At 39.0% G+C, this 25190-nt stretch overlaps 1 protein-coding gene across 2 annotated transcripts in view; it reads left to right on the forward strand.

The window, feature by feature from the left end:
* Nucleotides 1-19237, forward strand: part of PDZRN4 (PDZ domain containing ring finger 4) — a 229829-nt gene extending 210592 nt beyond the window's left edge. Inside the window, exons 6-10 of one of the 2 annotated variants that reach the window (XM_030258313.4) lie at nucleotides 203-301; nucleotides 2444-2506; nucleotides 6029-6130; nucleotides 9488-9604; nucleotides 15495-19237. In XM_030258313.4, the coding sequence (XP_030114173.4) occupies nucleotides 203-301; nucleotides 2444-2506; nucleotides 6029-6130; nucleotides 9488-9604; nucleotides 15495-17021 (1908 nt within the window). In that variant the 3' untranslated portion in view covers nucleotides 17022-19237. The remainder of the gene's footprint in view (nucleotides 1-202; nucleotides 302-2443; nucleotides 2507-6028; nucleotides 6131-9487; nucleotides 9605-15494) is intronic. The other variant, XM_012568932.5, reaches the window with a different exon arrangement.
* The last annotated feature ends 5953 nt before the right edge of the window (nucleotides 19238-25190 follow it).

Genomic DNA, 25190 nt, shown 5'->3' on the forward strand with positions numbered 1-25190 from the left:
CTGCATTGTACTGGGATTTCCTTCTTAATTCACAGAATATTTTCTCCCTTAAAGATCCACCCATAACATTGTGTCTTAAGATTGAGCAGGATGAGTAGGTCATACAGCATGAATATCTCAGCAGCTTTGTGCTCCCTTGTGCTGTGCAGTTAATTCCACCCTTGGCAAAAGCCACCACAAAAGCCTGTAAATTTTCTTGCAGGAGGTGGAGCTGTGCCGCATTGGCAGCCAGGAGAAGCTGGGGCTGACTGTCTGTTACAGAACCGATGATGAGGAGGACACGGGAATCTATGTCAGTGAGGTAAGGACATGACACTGGGGAGGAGCATGGGAGATGTTCATGGAGGGCTACACATGCCCAGGAATGAACATGCAAGTACTCTTAGACAGGAGTGCGGAAGTGTTGGCCATCAACCAGCCCATGTCACTCTCAATTCGTTTAGATAATCAGTTCAAATCATGTTGCCCAAGCAGAGTAATAATTACTAATGGGCTTCTTTAGTATAAGTGCTTTTAACTGCAATATTAGTTAGTAAAGCAGTCTGAATTTTGAAAGAAATGTGCCCTTATGATGGAGATCAGGCAGAGCTTTTGAGATGAAAAGTGCCTTCTCCACAACCCTGCTTGCATTCTCCCTCTGCCACAGCCTCAGTAATCCTAACAGTGGTCAATCATTATTGTATTATTTTTGTGTTTGATACAGTTGTGCTACACACAGACATACCAGAGATGGGTAGAGAGAGTGGCTTTAGAGATTAATATGTTAGAAAACCAAAATAGAGAATTCTAAATACTGAGATAGGATGAATCCTCAGGTTTTCACTGTCTTCACTCAGAAAATGTAGGACCCAGAACAGATTGTTAGTGGTTTCACAAGGTCAGTCCACAACACTTCCAAGAACACATCTCCCTTTGAGTCTCCAGTTATTCAAGGAGGTTTGTTTTTCTGGGTAAAACAGAACTTTTCTGAGTCCAAGGTCACTGCTAATTGTTCTGTATGAACTGGGATGCCAACTGGTCACTTTTTTGACATGTTGAACCAAATTTCAACATTAGAGAAAGTTTCTTCATTAAAGGCTGTCCAGGGTGTTATCACAGCACCAAGCCTGTCAGAATTACAGGAGCAACTAGACAAAGCTTTTAGTCATATGGTTTTGTTTTAGGTAGTCCTGTGAGGAGTGGGTTGTTGGTCTTAATGGGGTCCTTATAGGTTCATTCCAGCTTGGGAGATTCTGTGATTCTAAATTCTTAGTGAAGCTCATGGATGGAGAGGATCAGAAAAGACAGAATTCTCCTGTGTATCAGTGAATGGGATGAAGGCAAGATTGCACATAAAGAGGCTGGTAGCAATGTTAAATAAGCTGAAAAGCGCAGCCTTGGAAAAAGAATGAGGAATCAATATAAATTATCTAAGAATATATCTTCCACCAGTTGTATAAGCTGTGCTGTTAAAGTCTGTTTGACCTTGTGAGGGCAAAGAAAGTTCAGGAATCTCTTAGTACATTTCAGGATTATATCTGAAATGTTCTGTTTATCCTACATGATAAAATTTTCTCAGACCTTTGAAAGTGAATGTATTGATATTATCTTTTGTCCTTGTTAAGGACTTCAGATTCATTGGGTTTTTCCTATACAGTGCACAAGAAGAAAATAATATCTAACATGTAGAGGATGTAGAGATGTAGAGGATGTATCCTGCAAACTAAATGTTCAACTCAAATTTTTGGTTTGAAAAAAGAACCTATGTCATGATGAGGCAAAATAAATGCTTTAAGATAACCATCAAGTGAAAGGTGATAGATTGAATTACCCTGCAACAAACAGTAGGCCATTGCTCAGGGATGAGCTGTAGTGTCTTTAATAAACTATCCCTGGAGTCCTAAATATCTGTTTAGGTTAAATTAACTTAAAATTAACTGGTTCCGACTAGGCATGATTTACAGGACCTTTGAGTGATCTATAAAATATGGATCGTTTGGGTTTTTTTGATGTTTCCTTGTGAACAGATTGGTTACTAAGACAGTAATTTAATAGTAAATGTTTCCATGGAAGAAAAAGAATCGTGCCCAACGACAGGCCCATTTGTATAAAGGTATCAACTCCTGCAGAAGCTTCTCAGTCCATAGTGAACTTCCAGAGAAAAGGGTGTCTCATTAATTTTTAATGCTCTGACAGCTGAAGGTTAATGCCTGATAGTGGCAAAGGAAAGTATTAATTTGAAAATCATATGCTCCCAGCCCTTTCTGTCTTAAAGCTTTTTTCTGAAAAAAGCTCATATACAATCATTTAAAGAACTGCTTTGTTTCTGTGACTCTAAAGGAAACTTCAGAATGCCTCTATACTGTTTAAAAATTGTACTTTTTCAACTCTTGCAATTGTGTAGCTGGTAAAGTTTCCCATAAAAGTCTTTTTGTGTTCAGTTATTGGTTGTTGTCCTATGCAGGTTGATCCAAACAGCATTGCTGCCAGAGATGGACGGATCCGTGAAGGAGACCGCATTTTGCAAGTATGTGACAAGAGATTTTTCCTTAAACTCTTTCTTCAGACAAACATGCAGTGCCATCTTCTCTGTGCACTGTTAATGAGGGAAGATAGTTCTCTTTGTTACTGTGATCGATGAGAAAATCCATGTCTGTCTGTTTTTTAACACAATAGCTGGGAGCTAGAGTGTGTGTACTGAAAAATGAGACTGACAAACTCGTTCTGGCTCATGCACTTACATCCCATGTCTTTCTTTTTTTTCCATATTTATTAGAAAATCTCATTTCCACTATGTTCATCTCAGTGTCAAATTTTAAACAGGATCCTACAGACATAAATATAAGTGTCAGATATATGCTGATCATTAACCAGTTGCATAAATTTGGGTAAAACTCTTTATGGTAAGCATAGATAATAAGAGTTTTCACTCAAAAAAAATTGTGTTGTTTAGAGAAGGATGATCTTGAACATACTTATGGAGGGGGTTCATTAGTTTTTTGTTAATATTTTCTTTCTTTCCCCAATAATACATTGCTTTTCTGAATTCTTTCCTAATCCACCACCTCGGCTTTTTTCCTCCCTTTTCTTTCTGTTGATCCACTTGCTTAAAGAGCTACCCCAAAGATAGGTTTGTGTGTTACAGCATAGGTGGGTGTGGGTGGCTGCTGCCCAGGGCAGTGTACCTGTACAGTGAGGGGAACAGTGAGATGGCAGGGGGTTTCCATTTCCAATCAGCAATGGGTAGCGCATTTTTCATCACTGTGCAAAATCATGAAACAGCTACCAAATATTACTTGACTGGATTTTTTTGTTTGTTTGTTTTTGTTTTTTTGTATTGTAGCATTTTAAATCCAGTTCCAAGTTGATTTGCCTTGTATTTTTGCCTTTTTTTCACTGAAGCCCCAAAAGAAACTCCTGGTGATGACAGGTTGGTTTTCTGTAACATGTTCCATAATTGCCCTTTATTAATTTAAGCAGATAAGCTTTCAGGTTTTCACAGGATCAGTCTGTTCCTTCCTTCCAATCTTTTTATTTCTGCAGGAAATATCTTTGCTGACACCTGTATCTCTTATCCTGGTAAGCTTAAATTAGCTTTGGGAGTCTAGCAAAACAACAGTGCCTATTAGCTGGCTTACCAAAGCAGTCCATTTTCTAGAGAAGAAATAATAAATTAGATTTTAATGTCAGGGCTCACTTGAGGCCTGCTGGTTTTTTTCTCTGTGTGGCTGGGATTGTGAAAACATTCCCAGGATTATGTTCTCCACCAGAAAGCACAGATGCCATGAGGGCAGTGACGTCCTCAGCAGGACTTGGGGTGTAAGGACCATTCCGTGGGCTGCATGTAGGAGAGGAAAAGTTAGGGCCCTGCTTTCCGTGTTTTTATGTGACATACCTACTGAAGAAATAGTGGTATTTTTAACTTCCTAAATCAGAAAAACACCTCTTTTTTATTCAACCAAGTAGAAACAACTTTCCATTCCTATTCTATGTGTGTCAAAATAAGGAAAGAGATAGTAGATCCATTTTCTACTCCTTTCCTTGTTTTGTAAAAGTTCTGGGTGGACAGCCAACAGCATTTCAGGCAAATGTTCTCCAGTACCTAAAGAAATTCAATTCATTTCAATTTTTAGTAAAGATTCCAGGGGTTAGATAAAACATAGATTATTCTGCCATCCTCTTGTGGACTGGAGCATTACTTTAATGTCAGTGCTGATATATTGCTATGAATTTTATCATTAAAGTTAACACCCGGAGAGTTATGTGGGGTTTACTTTCATATCTGAAAACACATTGACCCTCTATCTCCTCTTATTGATGAGATAGCTCAGAGAAATAGAAGGTGACGGTGCCATTATGGGTGGATTACATTGAGGCTGGGAGAGATACAGATCCTTGGGCATTTTCCTGTGGGTGGCAGGCGGCATTGGTTAAGGCTATGCAGGGACTGCTGTCATGTATATTCCTTACAAAACGACAGGAGGTTTCGTGTGGTTTTGGAGGCTATAACTGCCCCTTTTCATTCTGAGAAACTACCAACCTTCAGTCTAAGCATCTGAAAACTGCCTGAGTACTTTAAATTAAATGTTACAATGTCAAGGGAAAGTTTTAAGAGGGCAGTCCTCATGGTAGTTGCCTAAACTTCTGCTGGCTTTAGCTGTGAACCAGCAGGCTAAGCACAGTCCATGGGGCAGGCTGAAGTCTACTCTTTCCCCATGATAGTGCAGCTGGGATGGGGTGGCCACCTTCAGGTAGTGTGGGGACAGCCCAGCTGCCTCCTCCTGGGTCCATGGCAAGCAGTTACTCAGCTGATAGGAGATACTAGAGCAGCCACCATGTCTGGGGGTGTTTTGTACAGGCTGCAAATCTGCTCCTGAGCCTCTCTGTGGCTACAACTCTGCTTTTCAGCTTGGGGCAGCTCTGTGTTACCTGGACTCCCACAGACCACAGCTGTCCCAGCATGTAAGCTTTGAAGAGTCTCAGACATTTCACTCACTGCCAGTTAGGTAATCAGGGATTTTCTTGAATATGAATTAAAGCTATGTTTTTCAATCAGGGCTTTCGGGCCAAACATATGTACAAAAATGCAACTTTCTCTTTGATTTTCAACTACAAGATGAAATGGACTTGAAATGGAAATTAAATTATAACTGCTACTTTGAAATGGAACCATTAGAAGATTTTTTTTTCCACCAAAAATATTCAGGTATTTCTACCATCCAGTTTTGTTTTCACTCTTTTTGAAATAGACCAAATTTTGGAGGTTTTCTTGCCACAATTAGAATAATCCACTTCTTGTGCTGTGAATTGGACAAAACTGAATTCTTATGGGAAATATGATTTCTATTTGATTCCTTCATAAATGGTTTTTGGACAATGAAAATTGTATTTTACCATATAGTCATGGATGTTGTTGTTTTATTTGGGTTACAGAATAGGAGAAAGGTAGCAAGAAAAGGCGTGTTTCATTGAAGAACTGCTTTTATTTTGATTATCCCCTTGTAAGGGGGATACATATGTTTTGTGTGGTACCGGCTACTAATCTGTCCGCACAAATATGAAATGATTAAATGGAGCAGCAGCAAGCAGTGGCCCGAAAGTATTGCCTGGTGAGAGATAATACTGTAGCTCTCTAATTGGCTCTCTACCAGCATTCAGTGTGACTGATTTCAGCTGTAGCATTACCAGTCTTCTTCCACCAGCACTATTATCTCAGAGTGACACTTCCATTACTCTGAACGGAGAAAGATGAACGTCACCTGTCAGGGGCTGGTTAATTGTGTTGCTAGATGTATGTTGCCAGGGCGCAGGTTGGACATTTATGAACATAACTGCTTCCTCTGATGTCCACCATCCTTCAACGATCAATACAGCTCTTACAGTACGCGCATAATTGAGTGAAGGCACTTACCACTGAGGGGCTGAAGATGAGCCCGTTGCGCAATTTTCATTGTCCATACATTCAGCACAAATGAGCTGATACCTGCCTTTTATTGTGTGTTGCTTTGTGGAAATAGAAACTAATGTGCCACTTTCATTTGTTTCCTAGATAAATGGCCAAGATGTCCAGAATAGAGAAGAGGCAGTGGCATTGCTCTCCAGCGAAGAATGCAGGAAAATTGTGTTGCTGGTTGCGAGGCCGGAGATGCAGGTTAGACTAAACAGATGCACTGAGTCAGAACCTGGGTTATACCATGCACTTGCTGTCACTGTAAGTAATGGACTGCCAAGAAATAGGAATGCCAAAGTTACTGACAAAAGGAGCAAACAGTTAATTGCAGAGCTTTGCTCTTTTTTTATCCAACGAAGAATATGATATTACTAGGGTATGTTTTCCCCAAACTAAACAAGGTCTTTTCCAACAGAGTGAGCAGGTATATAAATAAAGCTGGCAGCACCAATATGATATTAGTAAAAAATGAAGTAGAACTTGAAAACTATGCATTACTCATTAAAGGATTCTGCTTTGTTCAAGGGATAAATTTCCCATACTTAATGTTTATCAGTTTTATCTTTTATATGAAGTTTATAATTTATATGAACTTACACAGCGGTAGCTTGTCATTTCTGAAGGGTTGTTTTATGCTATGTGGTTATAACCAGGCATTTAAACTATTAATGTGTGTATAAATTATGGGACTTTCTCTACAGTCACATTCAGCAATGGAAATCTAATTGTTTTAACAGCACCTTGGTCACAAAAATGTGCCTGCATTTTGGGAGGTGCCTTTTAAAAAGCTTTTAGAAACATTTTTATGATTTTAAAAATAAAATTGTGCCAATACCAAAAATCTTGCTGTGTCAAGAATTTTTAATATCATTGCAGGGGACAGATGTTAGGTTGATTATCAGATAAAGAAGAGGTAGAGTGGTAGAAGACTGCTGTTTTTACATGCCTTTATATTCTATTTGTAGGCCTTTGCAAAGCAAAAGGACATTATATTGTCACAGTTCTATCTGCAACAGTTCAGAGTTGGTTAAGTTGCCATTTGTCTCTCATGCTATTGTTCTGATATTTTCAGTCTCACTAGCTGCATATTCTGTATAAATTAAATTAAGTGTGATTCAGTGCCACTTGGAATCTCTGCTTAAATACTGTAGTATAAGAGTCACAATGTCAGCATTCATATCCTTTATGTTTTTCATGAAGCTAAACAATTCTTATAAACCCAGTGACAAAGTACAGCAAAAATAGGTGTGCCTCACTTTATACTGCAAAATTATAGTCCTCAGTTGCTGAAATTTTGAAAGAGATTTTTCAATATTATTTCCACGGCTTTTCATTAGGATTCTGTTTTTCTCTAGGGAATAGAGAATCATCCACTTACAAAAAATACATGCCCAGAGAAAGTTCAGTCTCTGTGTTTGTTTAGAAAGGTCAACATGAAATAGGGAGTCAATATGATAAGATTAGTGTGAGAGTTACTTGTGTGTACCAATGTAGCTTCCCACATGAATACGCCTTACAAAAAATGTGTGGTTTGGTTTAGGTTTGGGCCTTTGGTGCTGGATTTTTTGTTTAGTTTATGTGTTTTAAGAACATACTCATACAAATCTGATAAAAAAGCCAGAGTAGGTTAGAGATCCGGCTGTCAACTGATTTCTGTTGGTTGTGTTGCTTTGACTTGGTAAAAAACTTCAGGATTAAGCAGGCTTTCATTTCTAGATAGAAAATGGTAATGGTGGTATTGCAGCCTTGAAGGGTGACTGCTGAGCACATTCCCTCAGTAAAAGGGAAGAAATCCCCTCTGACCACATACTTGTGCAGTGAATAATGAAGTTTTGAAGCAGAGCACCAGAGGACCACACTACATACGTGCATTCTCATGTGTGAATATGTACACAGTGTATGTAGTGCACATGTATGCTAAGGCACAAACTAGTTTCCTTCTAAAAGCTGTAACATAACATAAGCATTCTTATTAGTTATATACTGTGTCTGCCACAATCAAATCAGCAGATTTGTTCAAGTGAGATTCATCGTTCATCCTCCAAATTTGTAAATCTCTGCAATTTTCTCACATGAGGTGAATTAGACTATGTCCTTTACAGCAGAAGAAGGATGTGCTCATGCTTTCCTTGGGGGGAAAAAAGTAAACAAGACAAGTAAATAAAACTACCACATGTTTCACAGAACTGTTTGAAAGTCCCATTGAGAACACACATAAAAATTATATGTCCTCAAGGAAAAAAGTCTCCTCCTAATCCCAAACCGTAGGTGGCTGGCTTTACCCAGGGAAATGATGAAAAGCTTGTTTATAAGAGGACAGAATTCATTGACATGGGCAAAACCACATAATAGTTTGTTAAGGAAACTGTGATGTTCTGCCAATATTCCATTAGAAGTACTACACAGCATCAGCATCATGTGTAGCTTTGAACAACTACTACTACTACTACTACTACTACTACTACTGCTGCTACTGATTTAGTGTAACTTTTCTGACTGACATCTGTGACCAGACATGTCCTGGCCTTGAGGCAGTGGTAATTCTGCTCTAGGTGTTGGCCAGTACTTGGTATTCTTGTAATTGTGTTATGCTGAGGCTTTTCCTTTCAGCATATTTTTGTCACCATCATCCTGTGGTTCCTTCATCAATGATGAAACAATAAGTGTATCCTTCTGCTCCGATCCTGTCATTATAGCCAAAAGTGCTACTGACCAGTGTTTTTCTTTTTGATGCAGTGTGCCATCTGGCAAGGGACTGCAAGAGCATAATGAACAAAATGGAAAAAGCAGCATTTTAGGCCAGGGTGCCTGTTTTATCCATTTCGAAAGATGTGAAGGGTGTGAAATGGGTTCAAGAAGAGATATGTACTTGACAGAAAACATAGCATCCCCTCCTGTCCTTTTGCAAGGCTGTGTTCACCAAATGTCAATGTACTATTTTACACTTGGGGAGAAAAAACCAAGCAAACAGATAAACCTTGCTTCCAGACACACTGGGAGAACTAAAATTGCTTCCCTTCAAGTTACCTCATCTTTCTATCACCCTGTTCTGTTTATTTGTTTACCTGGAAGATCAATGGGAAGATAGTGACAGAAATGCAGCATAAGGTTTCCATTGAGGTGGTGGCAGCAGGCTGGAATGGAGGTTGTTAGAGACAAGAGCCCAGTTGCCTCCTGGCCCTGTTAGTAACATTGCCATTCTTGCCGTGCAGGGTCTCTCAGTAGTAATGAACATTACTGTTTCAGGATTATGTGCTGTGCCTTTCATACCTTTTGAAAGGAAATAATGTCTGTGCTGTGCAGTCTCCTTCATTATGAGAGAAAATCAGTCATACTGTTTTACGAAAGGATAAAAGACACGAATCTCATCTTTTTATCCTTTTATTTTCTTTTCTTTTTTTTTTTTTTTTGAGACGTGAACTTGAACTCCTACTGTCTGGCTTTCTGAAGAGAATCGTTAGAATAAAAAGAACTAGTCAAGCATTGCCATTTGGGTTTACTCTATTTTAACATGTGTCCTTGCTAACATAAAATAACATGCTGATGTATTCTTTGCAGCTGGAGGAAGGGTGGCTGGATGATGAAAGGAATGAATTCTTAGAGGAGTTAAACTTGGAAATGCTGGAAGAGCAGCATAATGAAGCGATGCAGTATACAGCCAATGAGGTGGAGCAGGTACGACCACTACTAAACATATAATTTGAAATTTTTCTAGGTATATTTTTTTATTAATAGAGAATGAAACAGTGTGCTGTAAAATGCAAAGACTTTGACAGAGTTCTCTCTACAAATTCTGTGATCTCCGGCACACAACATGTAAGGAAAAAGAGAACAATACATGCTTAGGCCTAGTACATCAAGTTAACAAACAATTTAATAGGGTGTGATAAGTGCAGAATTCTCCATTTCTCTGAACTCTCAGAATAATATTGCTTTCCTTCCTTATTTCTGAAGTGTTTGGGATTTATGATGTAAAACGTCATGTTAGTTTTTGTTAAACTGGTGTTAATAACACCAAGGTCATAGGTTCAATCCCCTTATGGGGTGTTTAACTTCAGAGCTGGACTTGATGATCCTTTTGGGATGCTTTCCAACTCAGAATATTCTGTGAATCTGTGAATATCAGTGTAGCACCCAGAGCTTTGAGCAGAGCTAGGTGCTCGTCTTGCTGTATGCATGCAATGTATGAGCTAGCCTTGCACCAGAGCTTGCAAAACAAGATGGAAGACGTGTTTAAATAAACAACAGGTGTTTTGTTAATGTGAGTGTATTTCTCTTACACCGACAGTGCACAGCTCAGCATTTGTTTTGTTAATGGAGACAAATAAGCTATTGTTAGCATAGTCTCAGCTTGCTATTATCCTGACTTTACCTGCCCATATGTTCTGTAGACTGTGTGACTGTGGCAAACATACAGTACAGTTTCAGCAAGTGGTCTTCTCAGATGTACCTTGTTGTGAAAGGTGTAAGTACCCACTCCTGGATCAGATGATCTGCCAGTATGCACACCTGTGTGGAGCCAAAGAAATAAAATTCAACTTCTCCTGGCTTCTGGATTTATGCAGCTGGGAAGAAGCTGGTTTTCTACCCACAGGACTTTGTGACTTAAATTTTTCCCCATTCTGAATTGTTCAGAAAGAGAGAGCCTGTGGCATTTTTCTTTGACGTGAAGAGAGGGAGAAAGACTATGAGAGCTTTCACTTTTCTGGAAACCAGGGAGCTTCTTTGATTTCAGATGCCTCAATGCTTGGTCCACATTGCAGGGTCTGAATGTGCATTTAGTCTATTTCTTCCTGACCTCCCCTTCAGCCTTGACACTGAGTCAGTGAGTAGGTGATAGTTTATAGTAAAGCTCTTCCCTGTATATCAATGAAATATTCATTGGGATAGAGATACTGACAGAATAATTAAGTAAACTCTCTGAAAAATGACAGCTCAGATTACAAATATTTTATCTTATAGGCATTTAATTATTTACACAAAGTGGAATAACTCCAGGCTGGGGGGAAGGGAGCCTTGCAAAAGGATTTTTACCAGCCTTTTAGTTGTGACTCTTCTTTCCAGGCAGTGAGCTAAGCCTCAGTTTCCCAGGTTAAATGTGCTAGCTGCTGCACTGCTAGCTACTTTCAGCTGATATATGGCATCTTGAATATTGTTTTAACTGAAATTTTATATTAGATACCAAATATTTCCTGTCAGAAAAACCACTTGCTCCTTGCAACATTATTTCATTTTCATGGTGGCTTTTTCACACAAACCTCCAGTTCTGGTAGAAATTCTTGAACAAGTCTATCTATCAACTCATACTAGGCATTCACGTTACATGTTGGGACCTCTGAAATCACTTTACCGTTGTGACCTTCCACTGCAAAGTTCTTGTCAAGCTTTGGCTTTTTCACTGAATTTGGGTTGTGGATAGTGTTAATGAGTAAACAGTGATATTGTGTGATGTGCTTTCACAGAACCCATTGAATTTGTTTATTCCCTGTTGGAATCTTTTGCCAAGCATACTTTTTTTCCACATTGAGATTTATAAAGAGCAATACACTGAAAAAAAAATTGTGGTCACTTGTGATCTGTCAGCATCTGACATTGCATTGCTTGAAGTAATTCTAGGACAGCCAGAAATTTCTTTGCCCTTCTGATGAGTAATCAAATCAACCAAATGCAGCTTGGTGTGTAATGGGGCGTCAGTAATTTGTGACAGCTGCTGTCTCTCTAGACTCTATGTAGTGACTCGTCAAGTCAGAAAACTGGTTCTTTACTCCTTGTTAGGCTGGGAAATCTAACAGTTTCCTGAGGGCAATCCCACCATCCATTGGAGCTATGAAACCACTCTCACTGCAGCTGCCCATGGCCAATCTGAGTATCTTCAAGCTCCCCAGTTGGCCATGGAGACCAGACTTGATTTTTGTGGACAAAAACTTAGTGCTATGGCTCATGTCATCATGAATCTCGAGAGCTGCAGGAATGAATACACTCTCTGTCAGAATATCCTTCCAAATACAAGTCTGTTTTACAGAATGCCATTCTAACATTTAATGTGAGCTGTCACAAAAAAATTTGGTACAGTTTGTAATAGAAGAGTCAAGTAGATAGTCATGTCTTTTCTGTATGTTTTTGACATACTTTGTAGAATTCAGTCAAGAATTGTATCTTCTGTGTATGGAATAGTCCAAAAAGCCTCAAGGAAAGATATAATTCTCCATTTTTTATAACTCATTGTGTTCCTTTCCCTTTACGACATCATGGTTCATTGTGCAGCAGAAATAATTTTCAGAAGACTGCCATACATTTGCCATGCAGAAATTCTTATTGGTATTGTGCAATATATCAGAACCTTTTAAGAAGAAGAAGAAAGAATTGGATAAAAAGAATTATTTTAGTTCATTCAAAGCTGAAATACAGAGAAAATATCTGGGGAGAAATCCTTTTTTTGAAAGAAGCCTGTTTTAAAAGACCAGCATTGTTGGCAGAAGAGCATTTTCCCTTTTAGTGAACCACTGAAATAAATCCAAAATTTCCCTCATGGTTTGAGTACCTCATGGTTAGCCTGCCACTGGAGATTTCTCTCCCTGTGACATGTCTCCCTCTCACTGTCAAAGACTGACCAGAGAGCCCAGCTGTGTTTGTTAGAGCTTTCAGCTGAATCATATTGCATTCAGACTTTAGTAGCGTCTGGGTTTTGAGTCCCAATATACATTATAAATTGTAAAAGAATAGAACAGTGCCTGAATTCCTGCAAGATTAGCCATTTTATAGGCAGGAATTCTTGCTGGAGCTGAAATGCAGAATCTTTTGAGGTTCATTTATTGCTTGATTGTACGCACCGCTGGGTTTACCTTCTCATTATCTGAGTTTTCACTGCAAAGATGAGGCCTAAGGAGCCCTTTGGTATTTCAAACAGAAGTAATTGTAGAAGAGATTGACAATGTATGTTTGAAAACAAGCACTTTGTTTGAAATAGATAATAGATAACACCAAAAAAAGCAACACACTGAAAATTGTGGATTCTCTCTTGTTTTTCAGAAGAGACCTAATGTGTAATTAGGCTTGTTATCTTTCAAAATAAAATTTAAACTATCTCATGCTGTAAAAGACTGCTCAGTCTGCACATGTTTAGGAGCTCTGGCAAGCATGAAATATCCAGGACAAATATGCCAGGGGCTACCTTACTTGAGAGACAATGGATTTTTTAAATAAAATATATCTCAAAAACATGCAGTACAATAAATATCTGTATTAATTTCCATTTTGTTAATTGAGTTAGCTGTAAGTATCCACATACTGGGGAAAATTTAATGTGATATGGATGTCTGCTTTAGTTTGAGAAGAATCTGATTGTATAGGCACTTGTTTTTTCCTGAGGGAACCCAAAGTCACTTTCTGACATTGAGATGCCTATACTATAGACATTTATATTTCATCAGATCAATCCCATTTATCTGGTTTCTACTTGACTTAAAAGGCTATGCTTTGTTTACGTCTTTTGTGTATGCATGCTAAATCCAGAGAGTGTAACTTAAGTAGATGGCAGAGTATGATATTTAGTCACTATAAATCAAGTAGAAGTTGAAGAAGCAAAATTTAAATTATTGATAAAAGTGGTATGGAAAACAAGAGCTACCAGTTCTCAAAATGCTGATTGCATGGACCTCAACTGTAAAATCTCTTCCCAACCCCTATACAAATAGCTTCATTAAGTGGTTTTTTTCAGAAGTGCTCAAATATATGCTTTGGGTGCTGTAGTGCCATGCAGAAGACATGAGAGGAAGTATCATGAAGCTCTGCTCCTGTAAGCTGTGTAGCTGTGCTAACACATAAATCACCCTCTTTGGAGTTTTAGTCATATGGATGCAAATTATGTTGTATCACTCCCGAATAGCAGATACTGACCGTCCTTGTTTGGTCATGTGAATGGAGCCTGCCTTTGGAATAGGCACCCAGATTCCTGACTGCTCTGCAGCACTGCACTCCTGTTGTCTGGTGGAGCTGTTCTCCCTCCTGTCAGTAGTTTAAATATTTTCCAGAGCAATGAGAAATATGGATTGTGCATTGCAGTGGCTGGGATGAAGTGTAAGCTGCCCAGGTTAGAGTCATTTCTTTGCTGAAAGGTTTGGGGGCAGAGGAGGTCAAGACAAGCTGCAGCAGCTCCAAAGCAGGTGAGAGAAGGGAAAAGAGTAGCATATGTAGCAGCACTCACCTGGAGGAGGTGTACTAGATGGATACTAAATTAAGCCTAAATCTCCTAAGGCATCTTTTCAGAAATTTTTAACTGGTTTGTTACAGACGCCAAATTCTCCTGGTGGTGTGTTTCTTTCAATATTTGCTTTATTCCACTCTTACACTGAATTGGGTGTGGAGGTTATTTTTGTTTTTCTGACACTAAGCCATTATTTTTTTGGTAACAGTTGAAGAAATGAAACCAGATGAAGGGCATGTGATCATGGGTACATAAAGAGAGGAGAAGGGATGACAGGAGACACATTTTCATCCTTTTTTACTTTTTGTCAAAGTAGATAAAAAGGGAATTATGACAGTGGTCTCTTTAAGTTTGTTTCCTTTCACTAGGTGCACTACACCTTTTTTCTCTCCTGATTATTACAGTCATTATACAGAATTATGCAACTATACCTCCTAAAACAGACATGATGTTTGGTTGGTACTGTGTGCAGTTAGGTACTTGGTCATATAAATTGCACTCTGCATGATTCTTTGTTTATCTGGTTTGAAAAATAAAGTGTCTGTCTCTTCAGAGAGGTGTTATCTCACATTATGGAATATAAATAGGTTGAGAATATAAATAGGTGAGGTACAATGAGTGGAGTGCTAATCAGCAATCAAAAAGCTTGACATTATACCCATGGCAAAGCATTTAGGGTTGTTCTGCACTTAATGAAATACTGTTTTTATTTTTGAGGAACATAAACTCTAAAAATGGAAATAAATGAGTTTTCAAAAAGAGTTTCTAGGGATGAAATGGACTGAGGTCTTTCTGAGCAAAATCCTAGAATCCAAAAGTAACACTTTTTCAGAAAAAGGCTATAGAACACAAGAAGTGTAGGAGAAGGCCATGGAGGGTGTAATGGAGTAAACAAAATTTTACTGTTTAAAAAAATAAACAGTAGTCTTTTTGCACCCTGTTAAATTGTACTAGCCATTGCTTCATTGGCTGCTTGCTCTGTTTCTTTGATGTGATACCAGTTCTGAAGCTTTCTCTCAAGCTTGAGAAGATTTCAGCTCCACCAGTTTCTGGACATAATCCAGAATCAAAACCAGCTCACCATCTGGTGATCGTTATCTTTAAGCATTGCAAAGAGATGACTTAGAGAGGGAAATATTTCTTTCCAGACTTTAGAAGCTATGTCACTAGTACTGTAATTCACTTACATTGCTTAGTATGGAAATCACAGCATGACTCTCAGAAATGTTTAAAAGCTATGAGCAGTAGGACTGCTGTTTAGTGATCTGTTTTAATTGAGCTTAAATCAGATCACACTGGAAAATAATTCTCCTATAGTATGATCTGCATTTGATAATAATTTTGGTTTACTCATTTTTTTAGCCAAAGAAACATGAAGAGGAAGATGGCACTACAGACACTGCAACCTCATCATCCAACAATCATGAGAAGGACAGTGGGGTAGGGCCTACAGATGAAAGTCTCCGAAATGAGGAGAGCTCAGAGCAAGAAAATGCAACTGAGGAGCAGAACAGTGCTACCCTGCAGAGCAAACGGGATCTGGGCCACAGCCAGGACACATTAGGCAGTGTTGAGCTCCAGTGCAATGAAAGCTTGGTGTCTGGGGAATACATTGAATCTGATTTCATAGGAAACCCAGAGGAGGAATGTGAAAGGTTTCGGCAGCTGTTGGAACTTAAGTGCAAGATTCGAAACCATGGGGAGTATGATCTTTATTACTCAAGCAGCATGATAGAATGCAATAGAAGAGAGCAAGATGGAGTGGAGCATGAGCTGCAGCTACTCAATGAGGAACTGAGGAACATTGAACTCGAATGCCAGAATATTATGCAAGCTCACAGGCTCCAAAAGGTGAGAGATCAGTATGGAGACATTTGGGCTTTACATGAGGAAAGTTTCAGGAATTATAATACCAGCACAGATGTACAAAGAGGCAAACTGGATGACATCATGGAGCACCCTGAGAAGTCTGACAAGGACAGTTCCAGTGCCTACAACACTGCTGAAAGCTGCAGGAGCACTCCGCTGACTGTGGAGCGATCCCCTGATAACTCTCTCCACAGGATGATCAGCATAACCAACAGGAAAAACCTGAGAACCACAATTGTTGCTAATCAGTCATCCTCAGGACAAAGCAACAGGGAGACAACCTCAGCCAAAACCAAACCCACTGAGCAAAACAGTGCTGCTGAGAATACAGTGCTGGCATCAGAAAGCAGCAAATTCACAGACCAGGAAAGGCAAAGCAGCGAGCACATTCCCTATTTGTCTCCATATCACAGTTCTTCTTACAGGTACGGGAACATCCCTGCTCATGCAAAGCATTATCAAAGCTATATGCAACTGATCCAGCAGAAATCTGCTGTGGAGTACGCCCAGAGCCAGCTCAGCCTGGTGAGCATGTGCAAAGACTCGCAGAAGTGTGCAGAGCCCAAGATGGAATGGAAAGTGAAAATAAGGAGTGATGGGACGAGGTACATTACAAAGAGACCAGTTCGAGACAGAATCCTGAAGGAACGTGCCTTAAAAATTAAAGAGGAGCGCAGTGGGATGACAACAGATGATGATACGATGAGTGAGATGAAGATGGGTCGCTACTGGAGCAAAGAAGAGCGGAAGCAGCATTTGGTGCGCGCTAAGGAGCAGAGGAGGCGGCGGGAGTTCATGATGAGGAGCAGGCTGGAGTGTCTTAAGGAAAGTCCGCAGAGTGGCAGCGAGGGCAAAAAAGAAATCAACATAATTGAACTGAGTCACAAAAAGATGATGAAAAAGAGAAACAAGAAAATCTTGGACAACTGGATGACAATACAAGAACTGATGACACACGGTGCTAAATCCCCAGACGGCACAAGAGTGCACAATGCCTTTTTATCAGTTACTACTGTATGAACACAAATTCTAACAGAGAGTATACTACCAGTTTAGGTAGAGTACAATTGCCTCGTTCAATGTGGCATTTTTATATATTTTGTGACTGTTTATAGTTTGATCTTTTTGTAAGCAAAATGACCTGGTATTTTTCATTTGTTTTTCATATAACAGTACCTTCTTTATCTGGCAGTCTTTCTTTATCCTGCAATATATTCATATTATTCATTTGTAAAAAAATAGAAAAGTGAAGCAAAAAATTTCTTAACCTAACACATATCCTGTAACTTAAGATCAGGATTTATTTCTAATTTTGCTTTTTCTACTTTAGTAACAATACAATACCAAACCAAAATGCTTTATACTGTATCTTTGGCTTAACAAGTTTTAAAGTTTTACATCTTACATTGAATCTGTTCATAAAGCATATGCCACATCCCATCATATAGATAAGAATGACATTTTTCCAACTGCATATTTTACAGTACATTTAATCTGTAAATTGTAATTGTATTTGTCCAAGTAAAGTGTAGATGAGCAATTCTCCTGTGTTATGTAGTGGCACTGGTCTTGTAGCTGCGCAGTATGTGATAATTGTGAAGATGAAAGAGAAATAAATTATTGCTTATCTTTAAGAAAAAAAAAAAAAAAAAGCCAAGCATTGTTTTATTTAGATTGAGAATTTGCCTTTAGGTGTAAGCTGTTTCACTGTGCATGGTATTTACAGCATATAGAGATTTCAAGAACAAAGGACACAATTTCATAGGATATTTCTTATGAATTAGCTTTTAATTTTGCAGAACACATAGAATGAGTGGGTCTTTCTAGCTTTTCCTTACCTGCTATTATTGGTTAATTAAATGATTCATTTCATTTCATTTCTTTGTTGTAAGATGTTAGGTAACTGCCATGAGTCCCCTCCCTGGCTGAGCTTGCTCTTTCTTCTACACATACAAAACATGAACACAGCATATGCCTAACTTTGAGCCAAATCTCATGCAAGAAAAACCAGCAGTGACATTTTCATAGAACTTGTGTTAAGGAAAAACAGAGAATGAAAAGCAACTAATTGAGTTAAGGGTGTAAAATTATTGCTGAGGAGCATCCAAGTAATTTAAAACAGCCTCAGTGGGAGCTGGCTGGAGCTCAGGAGAATTGACAACTTGCTGTCTGGGTGCTTGGTGGGACTACCTGACTCTCCATGCAGCAGAGGCACCTCTGCTGACACTGGGGCATCTTCTGAGGTCCTGCTGCTGCTGCTGCTGCTGGCAGCCCAGCAAGTTAGTGCAAGCTGAAATGACTAGTCTTGGGCAGTCTGTGGGGTTGAAGAAATAGCCTAATTGCTCCATTTTTATTGTCCCTGTGCTTTACTCACAGATGTTCCTAACTGATGTGCTTTCAATAGCAGGATTAGGTTCTGAAGTCACTTGGCATCAGGCTTTAAAAGAAAAGTTACAGACGGGCTCATAATGGTATTTCCAAACTACCAAATTCTGGGAGTCATTAATTTGTTTTTAAACACTTTTGACATTATTTGATCTCCAAGCATATAAATACCATAAGACCACTGCTCTCCAAGTGCTTAGGAAAATTATGCCACTGACAGTTCACAGTCTGATAATCAGAAAATTCTCTCTTCAAAACCCAGGGAGACATCACACTAAATCCTCACTAAAAATACAGCTGTTCAGGCTCAATGAGAAACACCTTCACTGTTTTCTTTTAAATTAATAAAAGTGTGGGATTTCTGACCAGAAAAGATCATAGGGTCATGTAGTATTGCATTCAAGGGTCTGATACCAGATTGTCTCTCCAGGAGAGCCTAGGAATTTTCTTCTACCAACCTAAGTCGTTCAGGAAGGTACACATTCTTCAGGAGACATCACAGCCCAGAAGTTTGTCTGTTTCCCTTATTGCATTCCAGTAATCACACGTAAACACTGGTTTCTTTCCTAATCTGAGTTCAGCTGCTATCAGCTCAAGACAATGGCTGCTCCTATGTCTTTCCCTTAGACACAGTACTTACTGATTTTCTTCCATTATTAAATCATGACTCAGAAGTCCCATCCAGCTAGTGTGACATGCATATTCATAGAACAATATGACTCTTCAGAAAATGTAATAACATTATTTCATCACTGAGAAATAAAACTGGGAAAATCCATGTCTAATTAGAGAAAAGTCCTAACTGGAAGGTGGTGGGGTGGGGAGTCCAAGTGGAGGGGAGGAGAGAAGCTAAGCAATAGATAATAATTAGGAAAAAAAAAAAAAACCAATATTTATAGTGTACTAATAGGCTGTAAGTGGAAATATTTCCAAATCTAGGAAGATCAGTCAAAATCTAGTAAGACAAAAGAGACAACCAAGATGTGATACAGAGATACTGTTGGTAGCACACATGACGTGATTTCTAGCTCAGCACATGCCTGCCAGAGCCCAGCTACCTTCTCTTTCTTCTTCACCGGCTGAAATACCATGTCCCTACCTAATCCATGATCTTGGCAGTTTCCAGCAGCACACAGGTTTCTCTCCTTTTTTCTAAACTACAGTTATTAAGTGTCATTTTCCTTTTTCTCTGGGCAGCTTTGGGGAGAAGTATCCATTTCTGCCTGATGAAATGCCTTGCTCATTGCTGCTAGTACGAAAATAACCGCGCAGCCCCAGAGCAGGGCTGCGAGTCTGCCCAGGGTGCTGGTGTGCAGGGGCTGAATGGCAGGTGAGTGTTTTACTGTTCACTGCTCTCAGCTGGTTTCTCTGCAGGGCAGGACTCAGCATTGCACACTCCCATTCCAGCAATTTTGCATCGGTGAAAGCCAGTGCTGACATCCGACATGTGGTTTATTCCTGCATATATTTTTTTCAAAATGTTGTTATTTTTACTGAGGAAAATAACATTTTAGCACTAAGGCAAATTAAAAGAGAAGGAACAAAATGCTTTTTATGTTGTCATAAATCTTTAAAAACTTTGTCTGTTGAGAACTCTTTTCATATGAAGGAACATAAAACTGCTTTCCAGCTGGAACAAGACCAGATCTTGTTTAGCAGGATTGCTCTGAGATAAAGTGCAAAAGTCAGGGAAGGGTAGCTGCATGGATATGTTACCATGGCCACATCACTGCTTGGAAAGGAGTTAATGTCCCACTCATCTTTCCCCCAACACTGGTACCCAGCTGAGATCAGTGGGAGGTAATTTTTCCTATGAAGCCATCAAAATGGCCTTGTAAAAAGCCTTGTTCCTCTTGACAAGTGTATTGCCAACTGATTTATGGGCACTGCTCACTATAGGTAATGCTAAAAACTGTGGTATCCCTGAATCATCCTCTCAATGTAAGTATCCTAAAAGGGAAAAGAATATGATCATGACAATAAACTAAACCTGCATTAGATTTATTTTTTAAAGAAAGACATAATAATGTTAATGATAACATTATTTCAATTGAAATAATGTTAATGGTAACATTATTTGAATTGAACACAAGCAATCAGATACGGAATCTAGTCTGTGCTTGATACATTGCCCTCTGAGACCAAACAAGGACCTTACAAGACATGATACAACAACTTTAGCATTACACTTTCTGAGCTCACAGGGATTTAATTATCCATTTCTTTCATGATGCTTGACTTTTTAAATTTGTTTTTGTTTAACTAATATCCATTTGTACCTCTTGGTACAAATTACAGAATAGCACCCTTTTTTTCATGACGTGGCATTGATGCTAAAATATTTCCTGGTTCAAAGCTGGAATAACCCCAGGTTCTTAACCTTTAAGCTGCTGATCACAAGCATATATGTGCTAAGTGTTCTATTGATATCCATTTTATGCACCCCCTGCTTTTTCAGAGTATTAAATGGTCTTCAGGAATGAGAATAAAATGAAGGTTATAGGAGCTGGCATTTGGCTACAGCCACACAGAGCAGCTATCAGAAACCTGGTGGTGTTACTCTCAGAGAGGCCAGTTGGCTAACACCTGAAGGAGGAGAAAGAATATTGCAGAGGGATCATGAGCAGGTTTTATTGTCTTTAAATGCCTTTGCTCTGAAATATGTTTCTCTGTTTAAAGGTGAGTATTTCACATACTTGGATGGCAGTTGCTGCATTTAAAAGACTTGTATAGATTTTGCCCAGGTTTTCAGACGTTGTTCATCTTGCTGTAGTGTCTGTAGTGCCTTTCCTTTCCCCTTCCCCTTCCCCTTCCCTTTCCTCTCATTTCCTCTTTCTTCTGGAAGCAAGACCTCTGAACTTGTAAGGTAATAAATGTTAAAGGGGGGGCTTCACTAAAAGAAGCAATTTTTTTTTCTCATAGATCAGCTTATCAACACAAATTGAGACCTGTGTCTGACTATAACAGTAAGTTTTCATCTGTAGTCAATTTAGGTGGATTGGTTCATTTGGCACATTTCCTATGCCCCTTGAAGTTCATTCTACTGGAGTGCTGCAAATGTTTTCGGTGATGGCTCAGTACAAGAAAGGAGGAAATGAAGACCTTTAAAACATATGCTCACTTACTTGTGAGATAGACATACAAAAATGCATATTAACCCAAATGGTTTTATAATGGAGAGACAAGCTGCAAACAGTAAATTGTGTTAATCTGTGGATATATATAAAAAGAGATCTTTCACTTGCTGTTGAACTTTCAGGACCTCCAATGCCCAAAATTCAATTTGAGAAGTAAGACATTGGTTCTACTCTTTAATGAATTTTAAGCAATTCAGTCCCTATTTTTTTCTGTATTTAGACTGATACTAAACCAGAATGCTGCTAAAGTCCTTTTGGTCTAGGAACAAAACTGTAAACTTCAATTAGTGCAGTGTCTATGTTAGGCATCTACTGAGATTGGGTGTTGGTCATCAAACCCCATAGCTTTAATATTTTGTCATCACTTGGGAGCATCTGCACTGCAATAATCATTAGACATACTGTAGTATTTGTTCTTCCAATACATTCCCCAAAGTGTCTAACTTATTCCAGAGCACTAGGAGCAAGTCAAAGCTGATGTCTGGCTCCAGTGACAAAAAAATACCTGAAAGCATAGAGAATTTTAAGCATGAAGAGAATATAGGAAACTCTCATTTTGACAGTGGAGAAGAATCCAAAAGATGAAAATCAAAATTGCATGATGAAAGATGAAAAGGTTGAAGCCACTGTTTTGACTACTGGACTTTGCAAGAAAGATATTTGGAGAAAGACTGAGAGAAAAAATTAAGTGAATGAATAGCACATAAAATGTGCTCAGTGATTAAAATATTACTTTCTTTGCACATCAAAGGCAATCCTCTTATTTTCATAAGTTATTTAACCCCATTGGCAATCTCTGCAATGTATAAATTTTTCTGATGGAATTAAAAGTATCTTAATGGTATATAGACACTATATGGAGAGCAGGTTGAACAGTATAAATATTCATATGACCAAAGATGCTGCCAAACTCCTGACTTGACATGATATCTAAAATGAAAATGTAACAAAGATATTATGATTTTCATCTCCTTTTTCTCCCCAAATTTGGGACCTGGCTGCATAGTCAGGGTAAAGAAACGCACCTGGAAGATGTGTTATGGTTAGGTACAGGGAATTCAAATGAAAGCTCCTCAAACTCGACAGTTTAATTTACTTCTCTTAAGCTCTTTAATACCAAACTTATCAGTTCTCTCTGTTAGGCATTAACTTGTTAAATGAGTCTTAATTATACATAAGCAGATGGAGATTTGAATTAAAATTACCTTACACTCGAGTGGCTTTAGTTCATTATAACATATCTTCCTCTTAATCATTTAGGCAGTCTCATCATCTTTCATATATAAAGTTATTAAAGTATTCCAATTTCCATATTTCTTCAGATACATCCACTATTAAATGGCACATAATACACATTAGTTGGTGACTTATACCATTCAATAGTTAGTGAATTATTCATGTCAGTAACAATTTTTACACTTTTATGTCATCTGTATTATTTTATTTTAAAGGGTTTATATTTACAGAATGTCACATCTTTTACCTCATCTCAATTTTCAGTGCAAATTTGAATGCTTTCCCATTTCTACTGGTGTGAAAAGGATTAACGTCCACTGCAGGTTTTGCACTCCCGTTGTCTGAGGAATGGAAGTGGATCCAAAGGGGCTCCCACTACCAAACAAGTGCTTACTAGGAGGTTTGGGAGTGAGATAAAAGGAGTCAGAATTGTTCTTTCCTTTTTCTTGCTTTTGCACTATCATAATCTCTGGATTCTCTAAAACCAAGATGTTCCTTAGGATGTGCCTGTCATGCAAAATTGAAAGGGAGAAAGTGCTTAAAGAAAAAAAAATTTGAAAGCTTTCACAGGCTTTGGTGTTTATTGCCTCACCTTAGTGTAATAACTTCAAAACTGGGATACTAGTTAAATTAGCCATCTAGGTTAAGGGTGTAAGTTAGCTCCGAAAATACAGAGGAGGAATACACCTCCAAAAGACAGCTGATTTCTCTCTTTAGGAAGGAGGTCCTATGGAGGACATTTGTTCGACTAATTCAAGCTGGACCTCTAACTTTTATGTGGGTTTAGCAAAGTAAAAAAAAAGGTCAGTCTTAAAGTATGTTAATGCCTTTCAAAAAAAGGATACAAAGCAGCTAACTCTGTATGAAATGCTCCTCTTTCACCTTTTTTAAAAGAATCCTAAATGCATATGCTGAGAGACTCATGTGTTCTGTCTTAGAGAGGGAAAAGCACCAAGTGATTTAATCAACTGGTTCTATGTACCTCATGGGTAAAATCAAGAAAAAAATGGGCAAAAAGTGTCATTTTAGTTCCAGTAAGCAATTTACAGCCATTCACAAAGGAAAGACCAGTGGGAGTTTTCAAAGACAAAAGCATCCAATATTCCCCGCTAAAGGCACCGCACTATTCTCAGTATTCCTTTAGCTATTGTATTAACCAGGTATCTTCAGTGTCAAATAATGGGTCTATAATACAGAAATCACTGTGTTAGCTGGATGATGGAGAATGGTAACTCCAGTCAAAAGGCTGAGTTTGCACTGGCAAACACTGCAGCCATCATCAAGCAAAGGGATGGGCTATTAGAGGCTTTTGCAAAAAGAGGATACTGACCTGAATGTTTTTAGAAGGAAAGGAGACTCACTGCATCCTGGGAGCCTCAGCAAGACACTTTGACCATATGTCCATTTCACTCAACAGTTCCTCTGAAAACACTGATGCCCTATAAGATATGGATTTATTATGGTTAATCTCAATGAATTCCAGTTCCGCTTCCTTGAGAGAGAGACAATGTTACTGCTTGCCTAGCAGGAAGTTTATTAAAAAAAAAAAAAGACCAAAAAAAACCATCAAAGCATGTGAGGCCCTGAGGAGTTGTGGAGAGGAGATATAATTCAGAAGGGGCCTACAGCCATCATCTAGTCCAGCTGACCAACTAATCGAGGGCAGACCAAAAGTTAAAGCATGCTATTTAGGGCATTGTTCAAATGATTGAGGCATGGACCACATCTCTAGGAAGCCTAGTGCCTGACCATCCTCTCACTAAATAATTGATCCCTGATTGAGATCCCTGATGTCCAGTCTCAACGTCCCCTGGTGCAGCATTACACCATTCCCACATGTCCCATAACTGCATACCAGGGAGATGAGATCACTGCCTCCATCTCCCCCTTCTCTATTCAGAAAGCTGTAGAGAGCAAGGAGATCACACCTCTTTCTCCAAACTAGACAAACCCAAAGCCTTTAGCCATGCCTCATAGTACATTCCTTCCAGCCCTTTCACCAGCTTTGTTGCTCTCCTTTGGACATATGTGAGTACCTTCACCTTATTCTTGAATTGTGGAGTCCAGCACACAACATTCCAGGTGAGGCCACACCAGTCCTGAGTACGGTGGGATAATCACCTCTTTTGAGCAGCTGGTGACGCTGTGCTTGATGCATCACCAGGAAGGAGTTTGTTTTCCTGACTGCCAGAGCACTCTGCTGATTTAAGTCAAGCCTGTTGCCAAACAGCATACCCCACATCCCTTTCTGCAGGGCTGCTCGCCAGCCTCATCCTCTCCTTCAGCAGAATGCCACAGCACGGAGATGTTCAGTTGTGAACATGGCAGCGAAACAGAGCTGAAATACAAAGCTCCTTATGAACATGGCCTAAGAGCTTTTATTTTAAAAAATCAGCTTAGCTTAGCTTAGTTGAGCTTAGCTTCCATGAAC

The sequence above is a fragment of the Taeniopygia guttata genome, chromosome 1A, assembly GCF_048771995.1.
Source record: "Taeniopygia guttata chromosome 1A, bTaeGut7.mat, whole genome shotgun sequence".
Classification (NCBI taxonomy): Eukaryota; Metazoa; Chordata; class Aves; order Passeriformes; family Estrildidae; genus Taeniopygia; species Taeniopygia guttata.